General features: G+C 32.6%; 1 protein-coding gene across 7 annotated transcripts in view; it reads left to right on the top strand.

The window, feature by feature from the left end:
• The window catches only part of USP34 (ubiquitin specific peptidase 34), a 205,557-nt gene that overhangs the window by 96,739 nt on the left and 91,064 nt on the right, over positions 1-17,754 (top strand). For 6 of the 7 annotated variants that reach the window (XM_019717506.2, XM_074332027.1, XM_074332030.1 and 3 more), the window contains 8 exons: positions 994-1,107; positions 2,689-2,788; positions 2,921-3,080; positions 5,792-5,918; positions 6,013-6,160; positions 13,499-13,599; positions 13,811-14,020; positions 17,368-17,493. In XM_019717506.2, coding sequence (XP_019573065.2) covers positions 994-1,107; positions 2,689-2,788; positions 2,921-3,080; positions 5,792-5,918; positions 6,013-6,160; positions 13,499-13,599; positions 13,811-14,020; positions 17,368-17,493 — 1,086 coding nt within the window. The remainder of the gene's footprint in view (positions 1-993; positions 1,108-2,688; positions 2,789-2,920; positions 3,081-5,791; positions 5,919-6,012; positions 6,161-13,498; positions 13,600-13,810; positions 14,021-17,367; positions 17,494-17,754) is intronic. The other variant, XM_074332028.1, reaches the window with a different exon arrangement.

The raw sequence follows: 17,754 nt of genomic DNA, 5'->3' as shown, positions 1-17,754 counted from the left end.
CTGTTTTAATTTGTCCTCTACAATGTTTATATCACAATGAATACATAGTTATGTTTACAAAAATATTGTTCCTTCGCTAAAGTACTTCAACTGACAGTAATTAGAATAACTCTTCAGGCAAACACTAATAAGAAATGTGGGGAGTTTGGTGTTTATTTTTTAAATCAATAACATTGCAGTTACATTTTCAGGAGTGGTGCCCACACCCACTAGTGTAAAGCAGTGTTCTGTGACTCTTCTTAATTAAATGATGTGGTTTTTCAGCCAGTTTTCTGACAGATAGAAGCCAGTCTTCAGATTTTTTTCATAGATCCCTGGGAAGGCATTTTTAGGAAGATGTCATGATAACATTAAAGACATTCTTCTGTCCAGTTTTTGTTGTCCTTTATCAGATGCAGCAATTGGTTCAGGTGACAATTTTCCGTCTGAATTTTGACACATCGAAGATAAAGCAGTCAGCTTATTTTTAATTTTTTTTTTTGAGAGTATAAAGGCTTTCAAGCTCCTCTAACATTGTCTTCATGGTAGAGTTGAGTGTATATGAATGAGTTTTTGTACATGTAAATTAAATCACTTAATAGATCCAAGACAAAGCTATAAATAGACTTTCAGGTATCTTAATTTCAAGCCCTGACTTATATACAAACTGTACATGTAGCTATACATCTCATAAATGTGCATGTTAAATGATAAAAATGATAAAAAAAAATTTGTACTCCTTTTCTCTGACTTTAAGAATCTATGTACATCTTAAAAAACTGAAACATATCAGATATGTTTCAATTATGACCTGAATAAAATTTTCATTACATTGTTATGTATTTTAGTTTTTAAAATTATTACTGAAAATCTGAGCTGATATATTTCTTTCTATAATGTTTTCAGTAAAATTAAGTTTGTTAATTTAAATCTGTTAAGTTAAATTTAATAAAATAAAATCTGTTAACTTAATTACCATACTAAACTAGCTTAAAAACATTTTTTTTTTTTAAGATGCCCCAGCTAAAACCTGAAACGATTAGCATGACTGGCTTAAACCTGTTTCAGCATCTGTGTAACTTGGCTCGATTGGCTACCAGTGCCTATGATGGTGGTTCAAACTCTGAGGTATGGATTTAGACTTGTCATTTTATTAGGTCAGCTTATGGACTTTTTGTTTTATTCCTCAAATTAGATTACTGAATTATCTTACATAGTTTATCAAGCATTGAATTTACTAACTATGAAGACTTTTATTCTTAGGTTTTGAAAAGCTTTATTTTTTTGACTTTTAAAAATTGTATAAAACAAATTTTGTGATTTTTTTTTTTTTTCATTACCAAAGATAACCTTGATTGGTGTTTAATGAAAACTTATACACATTCCTTGATTAATAGAAAAGAGGCCATCTCAGTGTTCTTTTAGTCCCCTACCTGCCCCTAGATCATATAATCAAGTTTTGTCAAGTACCTAGAAGGTTGATTGGTATAAAATCTGATTTTTATGCCATTCATTGTGGCCAAGTTTTTAGTTGCTTTTAGGCAAATCCAGAGTGCTGTTGGCAACTTCTATTCTGGAATAGAATCTGCCTACATTATCTCTGATCATGAGGCATATGATCAGTTCATTAGCTGAAATTGCTAATCTTTCTGGCTTAGAGTTCCATTTGCCTAGTTGGGTGGCTGGTAAGTTTTGTTGAATGCATTTTTCCTAGACTCTCCTAATGCAGACAATTTTTTGAAAGTCATCCTCATTGGACATTCCAGTTTATTAATAATATCTTTAATTTATGTGGTGTCCACTCAACATTTTTCAGTAATTTTCTTCAGAAGCTGGTATTGTGTTTTAAGGAGAAAGGTAGAGAAAACTGATGTGTAAAGAATACTTTTAATTGTATCTGGAATGCTTTCATAGTATCTTCTTACCTTCTTGTTTGAATAGTGGTTTTTTTTGTTGTTATTTTTTTTGGTCCTAACTCTTACTTTGATATTACTATATGATAAATTTCAATTTGGTAATTTCACACAATCAGACAGATCTTATTTTGCCTAAGAAGTAGTCATACACTAATTTTGAGATAATACTGTTTGTTAAGTAGATGATACAAACACTAAGGAAGTTCAGTCACTTGTCAGAAGGATATCTTTCTTCACCCTGCCCAACTTTTGAGAACTTTCACTCTCCAGTTTTTCTATAGTTTTCAAGGAAAACATTCTCTTTGTCATCTCATAGTTAACATAAATTTAAGCGACTGTTTGGGTTAATATATTTTTAAAATTTTCTGTGAATACCTGAAAGCAGTGACAAGTTGGATGAAAGCATTGTTATGCTAATAAGTATGTGTGCATTGTTTTCATTTATTCCTTTGTAGCATGTTTTTGGGACTTTTTGCCACTATGTAGTTACAACTTTTGAGTTGTTAAACATTGTGTGTGTGTGTGTGTGTGTGTGTGTGTGTGTGTAGTCAGCTGTTTTATAAATAAGTATTTTGAGAATCAATAAAGGTATATCTCAGTAATTGAGGAAATTTCAAAGGATTTTATCCTCTTTATTGTTGTTTAATAACTGAGTAACAGCAGTTACCTTTTAAACCCTTTACCGGTTATTAAAACTCTTGGATATTGTATGCTTTTAAATTTGTTACTTCAGTCTTATTTACATTGTTTGACAAATAAAATTTATAGATGTTGTCATACTTTTCTTTCTTAGCTTTGTGGTATGGACCAATTTTGGGGCATTGCTTTAAGAGCACAGTCTGGTGATGTCAGTCGAGCAGCTATCCAGTATATTAACTCCTATTACATTAATGGTGAGTGATTTGAAATATTGTCTGATAGGTGATTTTTTTTATGTGAAAAATTTTTGTTTAGCAGTTCACTTCTTTAATATAGCAAAACAAGAACATAAGATTGATACACATATCTAAACATCTGATTTTCAGGTAAAACGGGTTTGGAGAAGGAACAAGAATTTATTAGTAAATGTATGGAGAGTCTTATGATAGCTTCTAGCAGTCTTGAGCAGGAATCACACTCAAGTCTCACTGTTATAGAAAGAGGACTCCTTATGCTGAAGACACACCTGGAAGCATTTAGGAGAAGGTAATTTTTTTTTATACCAGTTTATTAGAATGAATTTCAGGTTTTATTGCCAACATATCTAAAAGTATTCTTAAAATTAAACTAGAGTTTTTTGGGGGGGCAGGTAAAAAGCATAACTTAACCAGAAATGAAGGGCTAATATGAGAAGTAATTTTTATTCATAGTATGTCCCAGTTAGCTATATAATAGGCAATACAGCTTCTTGGTAAATATTGCAGAGCTATAAAAATATTAGACTCTAAGAAGATATGCATGAAAAGAATTTCTAGACAGAATTCCATCTCTAAGAAAGTGTTACTATGATTGAAAAGGCAGAACACCATTACCAAGACAACCCTCACCAAGAACATCAAATAATTTCTCATAGTTGAACCAAGTTGAGTTTGTTTCATTTCCTGTTTTTTTTTTCTTCCTGGACTAGGAGACAGTATTTTAATTTTGAATTTCCATTTACCATGGAAACATGATCAAAAAATTCTGTGTTAATGAATATCTGTATAATTAATTTAGACATACCCTGTGTAATACAGAAATAAAGCAAATTAACATTTATGAATATATCGACTGAAATGAAAGGTGAGTAGATAGTTTTAATTAAGAAATTGTTAATTAAAAATCATGAGTAAATGTAAAAATACAAAGAACTGTGTTGAAAAAAATTGTTAAAATTAATAATTTCTTTCAACTTCAGAGCTTAGTTTGATAATGAAGAAGTCATACAATTGATATTTATTGACATTTGATTTAAAATATCAGGAAATATTGAATAATAAAGATATTTACACATTACTAATAAGTAACATGGCTCCATAATTTAAAACATTTGGATATTGCAAAATTCTTTATTTTGGTTATGGTTGCAATTTATGGAAATTCTACTTAAATAATTCCTTGTGGTTTCAAAGAATGTGTAAGGGAACTCTATAGAGATTTTTGGAAAGAAACTTCACACTGCCAGGTAACTTTCACCACTTTAAGAAATAAAAATAAATAAGTAAATGTGATGTCTTATTCAAATGAATATAAAATTAATACATACTCGTATTAACACTAAAATAATATTACAGAAAATAAAAGTTGCTGTAATCTATCTCTTCCTAGTGGAGATAATTACTGTCAATGATACTATAAATATATTCTTCCAAATTTTTCTCTATGCTGCAGGGTCTACAAACAACAAACCCCAAAAAACCTGTTGGTTCAAACCCTTAGTCCTTATACAATGTTACCAGTGTTTTTAAAATAAGTACATATTTAGAAATTATTTCAAAATAAATTGTTTTTTTAGGATTCAGTGATACTTTTATAAATTTTATGAATTTCGTTTAATAAAAAAAAAAATCCCTTCTAAGATGTACTATTTTTTTCTGCTCATGAAAAAATTGTATTGATAGAAACCTTTGTAATTTTTTATGTTTTACGCTAAACGTTAATGTTGGTGTTAAATAATTTGTATACATATTTTGTGGGTGGTAAGTAGAGAAACTAGGAAACAACGGAATATTAAAAAAACTTGAAGAGCTAGTTTAATAATATATTTAGGTAATTTCATGCAAATCCTTGTGCAGTATTATCGTACAATTTCAAGTGGTTGATGTGCTTAGTGCTACTACTAATTTAAAATTGCCTAAAATTTGTAGAATGAAAATATAAAGTGATTACATGTTTGTATATGCTATATAACAAGAGAGTAAATAAAAAAAAATTTTTAAGCATTTTTTTGGTTTTTAAAGAGAAGTTTCTGATCTTACACTTTTCAGCTGGAAGCAGTTATGTTTCCCAGGGGACATTAGGTAATGTCTGGAGACATTTTTGATTATCACAGCTTAAAGAAGAAGGAGGTGCTGTTGGTATACAGTCGGGTACTGCTGATAAACATTGGGCAGTACATGGGACAGCCTCCCTCCAACAAAGAATTATTGGGCCCAAAAAGATTGTCTAAGATTACTTTTTTGCTCGGTAATAAAAGCTGGACATTGGATCGCTTCTAAGAAATCAAGTCCATTTATTCCTTTACCTTCCATCCTTCTATTCCAGAATTGCTGATTAGTATGAGACTTTGATAATTTTTTTTCTTAGCTGAATTCAGGTACCCTGGATCCTGAGTTCATCAACTGAAAATCACAGAGAAAATTGACAGATATTTAGTGAGGTGTCATGCTACATGTCTGTGTCCTTTGAAATATAAGTTTTTGTACTTCATTTTATAATTTTTGCAGTCATGGAATCGGCTCTCACATTCTGTTAGGCTGGTTAACATATTTACTAGAAAAATTTCTATAGCTGAAAAATACTTCTAATACCGTTTTTCCTCTTCTGAATACAGGAATGACAGCTTCCCTTTTCTCTTACCATATTAGTTTGTTTCTTTGAATTCTTCCTTTGTCTGTTACCACCCCTCCTTCCCTTTAAATAACATTCTTAATGGGATTATTTTTTCCTCAGTAATTTTTCTTGGAAACTGTTTTTAAAGAGTTTTTAGCTATTTATTCATGCATTTAAATTTGATTCAGTATAATGAATCTACACTTAAATTTTAGCGCTGTAAATTGAAATGTGTTAGAATCTTTTGTGGGCTTTTTAATTTTGTAAAATAGTGAAAACTTCAGTAACATTAAAAAAGTTTAAAATGATATCCTTCCTATGTGTGGTGTTTGTGTATTTTAGGTTTGTATATCATCTCAGACATGTGTGGTTTTTGTGTGTTTTAGGTTTGCATATCATCTCAGACAGTGGCAAATTGAAGGCACTGGTATTAGTAGTCATTTGAAAGCACTGAGTGACAAACAGTCCCTGCCGCTAAGGGTTGTATGCCAGCCAGCTGGACTTCCTGACAAGGTAGTTACTTAGTTTGTTTCCAAATTGATAACATTTCCCAGTTCAAATATCTGTTCTTTTTGTATTTTTAAATTGGTTGCATCTCATATTTCAGATGACTATTGAAATGTATCCTAGTGACCAGGTAGCAGATCTTAGGGCTGAAGTAACTCATTGGTATGAAAATTTACAGAAAGAACAAATAAATCAACAAGCTCAGCTTCAGGAGTTTGGTCAAAGCAGCCGAAAGGGAGAATTTCCTGGTAAGTTCAACAGTTCAAATTTTCATATTTTCTAGGTTGTATTATATATCAACTTTGAACCTTTATTTCTTTGAAGAATGCCCATGTTCGTGGTTTCCCCCTACCTTAGCCTACCATTGGTGTGATGCCATTGATTCTTAAACAAGAGTGAAATAAATAGTTGCTTCATATGTTTCTCGCAAACATTTTCCCCAAAAAATTCTACTTTTGGACGTTATTTGATAAGCAATGTGGGAAATATTAATTAGTTTAATATACTACTTACCATGTTTTCCCGAAAATAAGACCTAGCTGGACAATCAGCTCTAATGCATCTTTTGGAGCAAAAATTAATACAAGACCTGGTATTATATTGTAGTAATATTATATTGTATTGTATTGTATTGTATTGTATTGTATTGTATTGTATTGTATTGTATTATTACATTATATTACATTATATTACATTATATTACATTATATTATATTATATTATATTATATTATATTATATTATATCCAGTCTTATATTAAAGTAAGACCAGGTCTAATATTAATTTTTGCTCCAAAAGACTCATTAGAGCTGATGGTCTGGCTAGGTCTTATTTTCGGGGAAACACGGTAGTACCCAATTTTACCCCTAAATTATTTCTGCCATTTTGATATATTTTGTTTTTGTTTTTTCTGGAGCGTATGAAAGTAGTGCACCCTTAAATTCCTCCTGTGTATCTTCCCTTCCACCCAAAAATGTATCATATTAAGAAATTTTTCATGTGTGCTTGAAAGATATATTTGATTCCTCCCTTACTGTTAATGACTAGTGCATTTTTAGTGTCTTTCTATAACACAGAGTACAAGTTAACCAGAGGAATGACCATAAAAGCTGTTACTTTTTACTTACAATTTAGGGGTCTGAAATTATAACTGGCTAAATATATATTTAGGAAAAAAGATCTTCAAGTTTTAAAAGCTTCTTTGTAGGACTTTTTACCTGCCCATGTGCAGAGTGATAATTCTTCAGCATCTTTTTGTAAGGAGCCAATGATTTTACTACACTGTGCTTAAAGTGAAGCCATATGTATCTTCTAAAGTAGCAAATCTTACATTTTGTTCTTGAATAATTAATATTCTTGGTACAGAAGAATAGATGTTGAAAAGTCCCTCCTACCCCCATCTTTAAACCACCCATTTTCCTTTTCTTGAGGCAAATCTGGTTATTAGTTTGTTACATACCCTTCAAGAGATAACAAGATATAATGTAAGAATATTCATACACACACACAAAACATAAATGGTAGCATTTGATTTATACTCTTCTACCCATTGCTTATAATGCTTAACATTCGTAGGGAAAATTCCATATTAGTGCATTTTGCATGTAGAAAATTACCTCATTCTTTTTAAAGATCCACATAATCTGTAATAAGGTGACACCGTGATTTATTTTACCTGTTCTCTATTAATGGACATTTAGGTTGTTTCCACTCTTTTGCTATTGCAAATAATGCTACAGAGAATATACATATATCTAGTACATGTTGGCTAAATACCTAGTTAAGGAATTTTCAGATCAAAATTTACCTGCTTTTGTTGTATTGAAATGTACATGAAGAATGTAAAATGAGTATTAATAGTAATAAGAAGAAAACCACCTATGTCCCTACCACGTAGATTAAGAACTGGAACATTATTAGAAGGTACTTATGTATCCCTCCCTAATATTATCTTTTCTACTTCCCCTTAACACTCTTGATTTTTTAGTTTATTATTTTTTTGCTGAGTTTTATTATTTCTTTGCTCAGAGTTTTAACTCTTGTATACATATTCCTAAACAGTGTATTTACTTTTATAAAACAAACAAGCAAGCACAAACTTGGAAGGATTAAGGAAAAGAGGGAGTATGGCCACAAGGATCACAGAAGAAATCAAGCTAGAATATACTTTTCACCTTCTCCAAAGGTTATAAAGCCTCATTTGAGGATATCAGTGAGAAAGTTCTCAAATATATGTCTTGGCACATTCAAGACTTATCTCAGTGCTATAATGTTGAGACAACTATAGGACAAGCCAACAGAAATACAGTGTGTGTCTGTGTTTGTGTGTGTTTGGTGTATTTTTCTAATCTTTTCATGACCTACTTTAGTTCTCAGGAGTAGATCAAAGTAGAATTTCTTCCTTGAGATGACATGAATGTCTTTTGTTGATTCAAGCAGTTGGACATGGAGACAAGAATAGAAACTTCATTAGCATATGGTAAAAACAGTCCAGGTACAGATAAGAATCTCGGCCAGGTTCACTCATCATTCTTTCCTCAGAGAAAATATTACACAGACAGCAGGGATTTTAGTCATGATTGGCCCTCAATAATGCATTTCTCTCCTCACACTGATCCTACTGATTGTCCTCCAAGTTTGGTGCACAGCAGTAGGATATCCTTCGTTATCTTCCTGGTAATTCTCTTCCTGCTATGTTGGATATCTTGTTTTCAGTATCCCATACCTTCTTTATTGGTTAGCTTTTTTGGTTTTTATTTTTTTGCTGCAATACAGTGCAGTCGTCCAGTAGCTTCTTGAAAGAAGGTTGATGGGGTAAAGTTTTTGATTCTTTGAATGATCAAAAGTATTTCTCCTGTTTTCATACTTATGTGGTAATTTGAATTGGGTATAGAATTGTAGGTTGGAAATAATTTTGTTTCAGAATTTTAGAAGTATTGCTGTATTATGTTTTTCTATTGTTGCTGTTTAGAATTATGAAGCCATTTTGATTTCTGATGTTTTACATACGCTACTTTTTTTCGCTTGTAGCACTAAATCTTCTTGCTCGTAGTGTTCTGAAATTTAACAATACTTGGTCTGAGAATGAGTCTGTTTTCAACAATTATGATGGGTACTTTAGTACTTTAGTCTGGCAACTTAAGTTTGGGGGATTTTTCTTAAATTGATTGATTTCTTGCTTTCTATTTTATCATGTCTCTCTTTTTAGAAATTGTTTATTATCTAACGTTTCATCTTTTGGACAATTCCTAATTTATTTTTCTTTCTTATGTTTCATTTCTTTGAGTTTTAACTCACCCTCCTTAGAGATGTTGTCAACTTTATTTTGCAATCTTTCTTTTGAGTTTTTCGTTTATGCTGTTACGCTTTTAATATCTAACATCTGTATTTTTGTTCTCTGAATGCTCCTATTTGGGGGATGCTGGTATTTTTTTCCCTTCATTGTGGATCTTTTTAAATCCAAGCTGATGGTACCTGCATTTTAATTAGAGTGTTTACCTAATTATCATAGTGTTTTTCTGTTAGTCTCATCTCTCCTTTTACCCTCTTTTACCTTTTTTTTTTTTTTACCATTTCTGGCATTCTTTATTCTATGTATAGATGAAAATTTACATTTCATTTCATTTTTTTTGACTTTATAATGAACTTTTAGAATATTTGTACTATATGGTCTTCTGGTGATGAATTTTTTCAAGCTTTTGTTTGGGAAAAAATATTTTTCCTTCATTTATGAAGAATATTTTCTCTGATAGAGATTTCTAGGTTAACAAGTTTCTTTCTTTCAAGACTTTATAAATGTTTTCCCATTATCAGTTGGCTTGCAAAGTTTGTGACCTAAAGTCTGGTTTTTCTTATTTTCATCCTTTGTATACAATGTATATTTTTAGCTGTGGTTGGTTTTAAAGATTTTTCTTTGGTATTTATTTTTAGCACTTTGATTATTGATGAGCCTTTTGTCTTTTTCTGCAGGCTGGGTTTAATTCAGCTTCTTGGGTCTGTATTTATAATGTTTATCGAATTTGAAAAAGGTTAACAGTTATATATTTTTTCAAAAATTTTTTGTTTCCTTTTCCCCTCACCTGAATTTCTGGGCCTCTAATTAAATGTATATTAGACTATTTGTTAATGTCTCACAGATCACTGAGGTACTATTTTTCTCCTCTTTCTATTTTCCTTCTCTTTTTATCTTTTTCGCCCTCTCCCCTTCTTCCTTCCACCTTTACCAGGTGCAGATCATGTTCCTTTGCCAAATCTATGTAAATCAGATTATAGATTATTAATTTATCTCTGGTTTGGGATTTATCTTTTGGGGGTCGTACTAGTTACCACAAGTTCATTTGATTTCCAGCTTGCAAACTTGGGTTTGTATTGTTTCTTCCCTTTTTTACTCTGTCAGATGTTTTTAAAATTTTTTAAATTGGCATTATTGGAGTTTCACAGGGTAAAATTAGAGATAATGGTTTGTTTAATATAACATCATAACCTAAGAGTTTTAAAGACTTCTTGTTTCCTTTTCTTGTTTTGAAACATTAATTGCATCAAGATTCAGAAATTTTTAACTCTTTCCAGAACTGTTCAGGAATAAGCAAATCTTATGTTAAAAAAGATCCTCTCGAAAGTAGAAAAATAAAAACTGCTCAGTTAATTGTAAAAGTCAATTTAACCATTGTAGTCAAAATTAACATGTAATATATACTATGTGTAGGCCTATCTCACATATCTGAATCCAAAATCCTAAATAAACTTTTAGCCATCTTAATTCTATTTTGGTACAAAGTTATATGTGCTTGGAATATCTAACAAACTAGGAAGAAAATCAACTCTATATTATCTTACAATTCATCACAACCAGGGGATTTCTATCTCAATATTATAAAAGATCAACAGTCATAGATTATATTAGATTATCTCAGTAAGGTAGAAAAGACAGTTAATAAAACTCTACCAAAGTATTAAAAATTTAATGTAGAGTTTCTGTTCATCTAATTGCCAATATTTTCCTTAATAAACATTATGCTTTACAAACATTCATATTTCTTTTAGTTTTGTATTATATAAAATGATTTGGATAAGTACCAGAAGAGGGAACTCAGTTATAATTTGTGGGCAATATAATCACGAATAGGAAACTAAAGAAATCAAGTGCTGGTTAGCAATGAAAAAATATTAGGGTAATCTTAACGTGAGGTCTTCGTGGAATTATATGAGAATAAAACTTTCTGAGATACATAAATGAACACTTAAATAAGTGGATATACCTAGCATGTTGGTACAATATATTGTAAAGAAACCAAGTTAACTTATTTCTTAATATATTCTACCTAAAATCTTAATGGAATTACTTTAAATTTGATGAAATTACTCTGAATAATAAATAAACGGTGTGACTAAAGCAAGCAGTATATGAAGTTCTGAAAGGAAAACCCAAAAGGGTTGATTATTGAAGTGCCTTGTAGCTTTGTGTTTATGCACTCTGGGGTGGGTTCAGCTTCTTAGGTCTATGTTTATAACGTTTTTATCAAGTTTGAAAAAGGTTACCAATTATGTATTTTAGAGAGATGAATTTCAATACTAGCTATTAAACATTTAAAAACTACAATAATATGAGTTTGGTGAAGAATTGTTAAGTGAATAACAGGATAGCTTAAAAAAACACTTATATTAATACATGATATTTAATTTGGGGGCAGAAAGAAAAGAAAAACCTCACTTCTCTCATTCAGGATGGACTTCAAGTGTCCCCTTTTCCCCTACTGCAATGTAGGATAATGCGGAAGAAAAAGGATTGAATATCAAACCATTGGGAGGGCCAAGATTTCTAGGCTTAGAAATAATGAAAAGGGGAAGAATCATAGATTTGCTATACAATAAATAGCAATTTTGCTGCACAACATTTGTACATATGGAAAATTGCCAAAGTGACTCTTACTGGAAGAACGCATTTTCTCTCTTGGTGTTTGAAATAATATCTGATGGAGTTTTCTTATTTATGTGGAGGGAAAAGGTAATTTAAGATGTTATGTGTCGTTATGCAAAGCAGTAGCCCTGCTTTACTTATTCCAGAAAATAGTGTTTACTGCCCAGCCAGTGAAGTTTTTCCACATTAAGGTAATAAACTTAAATAAATGTTATTAAATTTTATTACTCAGATGTTTTATCATTTTGCTTAATCTATCAAGCATTGTCTTTTTTTAAAAAAATCATGGATTAAACTATTTGAATATCTGCTATGTTCTAGTGCTGAGAATACATCTGTGAACTTAATACCATCTCTGCCTTTGTGGAACTGGGATTTTTTTTTTCATGGAGGAGAGACAAATATATAATGTCAGATGCTAGTAAGTGTTTTAAGAAAGGTAAAGGAGAGTAAGGGATTAATAGTGCATTGAGCCTCTTTGAGTGGCTAGGAGAAAGGCCTTTTACAGCTCACATTTGATAAGAGTCTTGATAGAAGTGAGGGAATGAGTCTTGGGAATTCCTGTGGGGGAGCATCTAAGGCTTTGAGATGGGAACATACTTGATGTTTTCAAGAAAGAACAAGGAGGCTGGGTGGCTAAAGCATATATAGGTAGAGATGATGGTGGGAAATGAAGTTGTAGGCAGCAAAAAGGACTTGATGCATTCTGGAAATAAATTGCCTTGATCTATAGAGTTCATTGAATTTAGTATAATCTTGGATGTTGTAGCTGGTCTTTTTTCTTTTCATGGCAGAGCTTTGGGTTTTTCCCCCCCAGTTTTATAATCTTTTTTGTTGTGTTTTAGTGGATCGTAACAGGAAAGAGAGAACTTGATCATTATAAATACTTGCTGGTTACTTGTGTAACCAAAGTACTAATGAATCTGATTCTTCTGCATTGTGTTGCTTAGGGGAATGCTGTGGATTCCCAGGAAGCTGTGTAGTGTTTTTTACTTGTAAAAGTTTTTTATATTGTTAGGCAGAAATCGATCTAGTTAGACTGCTCCTAAGAGAATTTTCTTGTAATTTTTACTGCCTAAGGCTAACCTCGGACAACAGAAAATAATGCAGGAAGCGTGTTTCATACTGTATCTACTTCTTTCCCCTCTTTTAATTGTTTTTTTTTGGTGGCGGGGAAATAGTGTGTTTCTCCAGGGCCCATCAGCTCCAAGTCATGGCTCTTCAATCTAGTTGTGGAGGGCGCAGCACAGCTCCAAGTACAGTTGCCGTTTTCAATCTTTAGTTGCAGGGGGCACAGCCCACCATCCCATGCGGGAATTGAACCGGCAACCTTGTTGAGAGCTTGCAGTCTAACCCACTGAGACATCCATTTACCACTCTGGAGGCTTAGCGGCCACCCCTCTGGGGGCTCAATGGCAGCTCGTTGTCTTCAGTCTAGTTGTGGAGGGTGCAGCTCACTGGCACATGTGGGAATCAATCCGGCAACCCTGTTCAGAGCTCGCGCTCTAAGAAACTGAGCCATCTGGCCGTCCCCATACTGTATCTGCTTTGCTCAAGAATTATATGTAAGCTTAATGTCCAGTGGAATTAATTGCTATAATCATGTATTCGTGTCAGCAAATAAGTTAACTCATAAAATGTTCACTGGTGTTTTCCCCTCTTTTTAAAGGAGGCCTTATGGGACCTGTCAGGATGATTTCATCTGGACATGAGTTAACAACAGATTATGACGAAAAAGCACTTCATGAGCTTGGTTTTAAGGATATGCAGGTACACATAAATGTGGTTTGAGTTTTAATCATCTATTGACATAGTCAATAGTGGAATCGTCGAAGGTATAGTTCAAAAATAGTTCTTATTGCTTTTGTTATATTAAAATTGTAAATGAAGTTATTTTATACTTAAGAGATGTATTACACCAAAAACTTGATATGTCTAATTATGTGTTGCTTTTTTCTTCTATTGCTCCTGTTTTTAACAGATGGTATTTGTATCTTTGGGTGCACCGAGGAGAGAACGAAAAGGGGAGGGCGTTCAGCTACCAGCATCTTGCCTACCACCCCCTCAGAAGGACAACATTCCAATGCTTTTGCTTTTACAAGAACCTCATTTAACTACTCTTTTTGATTTATTAGAGATGCTTGCATCATTTAAACCACCCTCAGGAAAAGTGGCAGTGGAAGATAGTGAGGTGACTATATCGTTTCATTTTCACAAAGTCTTGTTTTGTTTTTCTCTTGAGTAGAAAATAATTTTCTCAGTAATCTCTTAAGAGCAGTAAAACATAGGAAACCATTTTTTTATTCTTAGCTATTTAAGTACATAATATGATACAGGCATACTGTTTTAAGTATTGTTGTAGAAGGATCAAAATAAGCAGTTTCAGCCTTCATTGTATCCAGTGGGGAAGACAAATAATTGACATGCCTAACAGATAAATAGTTTCAAGTAAACTAACAGATAGTTGCAGATAGAGATAGGTGCTAAGACTGAACATGACATACCATTATTAGGTGTGGTGATAGACAAAGACCCATTTTTATATGATTTGGTCAGGGAGGGTTTCTCTGAGAGAGAGACCATATATAATCTGAGCTCGAAGGATGAAAAGGAGCCAGCTAAATGAAGAAAATGAGGAATGATCTGGATAGAGTAATCTGATTCCTGAAGTCCTTGATATAAGGAGGATTTGAGCAGGTCTAGAAATTGTTAGAGAGTTATTGAGTAGAATATAGAGGGTGGTGGGACAGTGGAATGAGAGGAATCAGATTGGAAAGGTAAGCAGAGGGACAGACATGTTACGATTTTTGTTTTAAAGGTAATATGTTTGTTTGGCAAGAGTATAAAAAGCTGCAAGGAACCTAATGCACTAGTCCAAGGAGGAGTTGACGGTGCCCTGGAAGAGGAGGAGTGAAAATAAAATAGATGGCAGGTCAAGCAACATAACTTGTGGTGGATTGACTTAAGAGTAGGGACAGTCTTGGGTTCAGGAAGAGGGAAAACAGAGATGACGTCCAGGTTTCTGGCTTCAGCAACTGAGTGGATTCTCTTTGAGAAGAGCAATGGATATCTGTGGGACAAGTGTAGATGTCAAGTAAGCAATTGAATATGAGTTTGGAGCTTAGAGAAGAGGTTTGATCTGGAGAAGTTTGTGGGTTATCACTATAAGGATGGTATTTAGAGTCAAGAGTGTGTGAGATCACTTGAAGGAATCATTTTTAGCTGATTTTTTTTATTGCCTTTAAATGGATTTAGCCTAAGATGTTGTTCATTGGTGTGCCTCATACAGTGAATCATCATTTTGTGGTTGAATGGCAAATAATCAATAGTAGTACTTTGATGGCTCTCCTCTGATGGCTACTGTTGTGTCCTTTCTTTCCCAAGAAAGGACTTCTTTCCATGTCTTCTTTCCATGTTGTGACTTCTTTCCATGTCTTCAAAATGTGTTTGGTCATGGATGCAGTGGCAGCCGCTATTGAGTCCCCTGTTCCCCATAGTCTGGTTTCTCTTGTGGTGGCACATTCTTAAATTCCCAAGAAAACCCCCTTTTGTTTGGGCAGAATAATTAAAAATAGATGGCCATGAACCTCCCATTTCATCACCCTTTTAATTTTATGCCAGAGATACTTAATGACCTTTTATATTATGTCAGCACTATGTTAGCAGTTTAAAAGAGATAAAGACAATTACTAGAATTCCCCAGTTTTCCAGAAGGATGCTAATGTACTATGCAGTGTGTTATGGGAACATTAGGGAGGGAAAAAAAGGGGGGAATTATTTTGTAAAGGGGTAGTTTTTTAAATTGAATCCAGCTGCAGATGAGAGTGAAGAGAAACATTACAGATTCACAGAAAACTGAATGGCATATTTGAAAAATATGGGAGTGTGAGTATAGTGTAATTCAAATACAATGGCAGAAAGGGAGGTTGTAACCAGTACAACAAAGGATGGTATGAGATTTTTATTCGTTGTGAAATGGATTGCCATTATCATGGAAGGTTTCATAGCAACAAAATGAGATCGATTTCTGGACTTTTAGAGACAAAGTTTAGGTGTTAGTGTGGAGGATGTATTAGAGAAAACAAAGACCAGAGGTAAGAGGACCAGATAATAGGCCATTGTAATAGTCCACATCAGGCCTAAATCAGAAGGGAAAGCATTTATTTTTTTTTTAGCAGATACTATATTGAACTTTGTGGCGAGTATGTAATTGTTGACGTGGGATTTCTTTGTTGTACAAGACTGGTTTGGCTTTGAAAAGGGTTACAAAATGAATAAAAATAAAGGATCTTCACTGTGTATAACCCATATTCTAGGGCCTTTCTTTCATAACATAGAAAATAGTCATGTATAGTTGGGACATTTTTTTTCCCCCCTTCAAATCGTTTTTTGCACTGAGTTCATTCTTTTTTTTTTAATGGGTTATTTACAAAAGAAGGATTTCTATTTTACTGAAGAACTTTCACTGTCATTTCCCCAACTAAAGCAAAAGTGGTACTTGGGTTGCTTTTTTTTCTTCATTAGGGTTGTTTAAAGCAGTTTACCTTGAAACTCCATCTCTAAGATTCCATTGCCATCAAAGCATACTGGCTCTATACCATTATAACAGAATTATTAGGTTGGTGCAAAAGTAATTGCGGTTTTTGCAATTATCTTTTAACCTTTTAAACTGCAGTTACTTTTGCACCAACCTAATAAATTACTTTTATAGATGTATAGAAGATTCCTTTGGCATCCTTTACTCTATATTATACCAAAAAAAATTATGACAGCATCAATAGTAGAATTATAATGTACAAATTCATACTCTGGAAAAATTCCAAAACTGCTAATTAGCTTTTGCTGTTTATTTATCTTTTGGGATTGGGCTTTAATTAAAAAAAGAAAGAAACTTGCCCATTTCTTACATATTTTCTGAAACCTTCTTTAGCTTACCTATTATCTCAGCACCTTACAAATTCAAATTTAACAAAAGATAACGGAAAAAAGTAGATTCTTTGTAAATAATTTGCTTTTCTCTTAATTTCTGCTTTTCTGAGACTAGAAAGTAAGATAATGGATTAGCAAAATAAGAGGAACAGGTTTACTCTTTTCCCAAATGTAAGGTTAAGAATTTAATTCATCAAATCTTTGTAGTTATTAGAATAATTGATCTGCAAAGAGGAAGTAGATGCTACTTTGAAATTTACTTGAATGTCTTTATAAAACAGACGTTTTCACTTTTATTATATTTGAAAAGTTTCCTAAGGACAGGGACCAGAATTACAGGTCACACTTTTTTATCCAGGAAAGTGTTCAATAACAAGTTGAAAAATCACAACTTTGATATAACTCTGAATTTATTGAATAAATGTATTTACCAGAAATGGTTTATTTCTCAATGTAAGAAATGGTTTACTTCTCACTTTTAAAGTAAGACTATAGGATACTATTATATTTGATTAGTGATTTTATGCAAAAAAGTTGAACTTAAAAGTTTAGATTTTTTTTATTTTATTACTGATTCGTCTCGATAAGCAGTTATTCTTGTTTGTGTAGAGCTTAAAATGTGAAGAACTTCATCTTCATGCAGAAAACCTCTCTAGGCGTGTATGGGAGCTACTGATGCTTCTTCCTACATGTCCTAACATGTTGATGGCATTCCAGAATATCTCAGATGAACAGGTAAGCCGATGGAATCTTTTTACTCTCCTGGAGGATGGTACCAGTTCGCATTCCTACTGGCAGTGTGAGATTGCTTACTGACCAATATCCTTATTAAAATTTTGCCCATTTAAAAGGTGAAAAGTGACAGTTCGTTTTAATGTTTAATTATTAGTGAGGTTAAATAATATAACACAAAGATGTTTACTAAAATGATCTTTAGAAAATATGAATTTGCCTTTATATTAGTGTTTTTTGCCTGTTACTCTGTTCTGAATATTG

The sequence above is a fragment of the Rhinolophus sinicus genome, linkage group LG05 (genome assembly GCF_036562045.2).
Source record: "Rhinolophus sinicus isolate RSC01 linkage group LG05, ASM3656204v1, whole genome shotgun sequence".
Classification (NCBI taxonomy): domain Eukaryota; kingdom Metazoa; phylum Chordata; class Mammalia; order Chiroptera; family Rhinolophidae; genus Rhinolophus; species Rhinolophus sinicus.
This window is presented reverse-complemented; position numbering and strand designations above follow the sequence as displayed.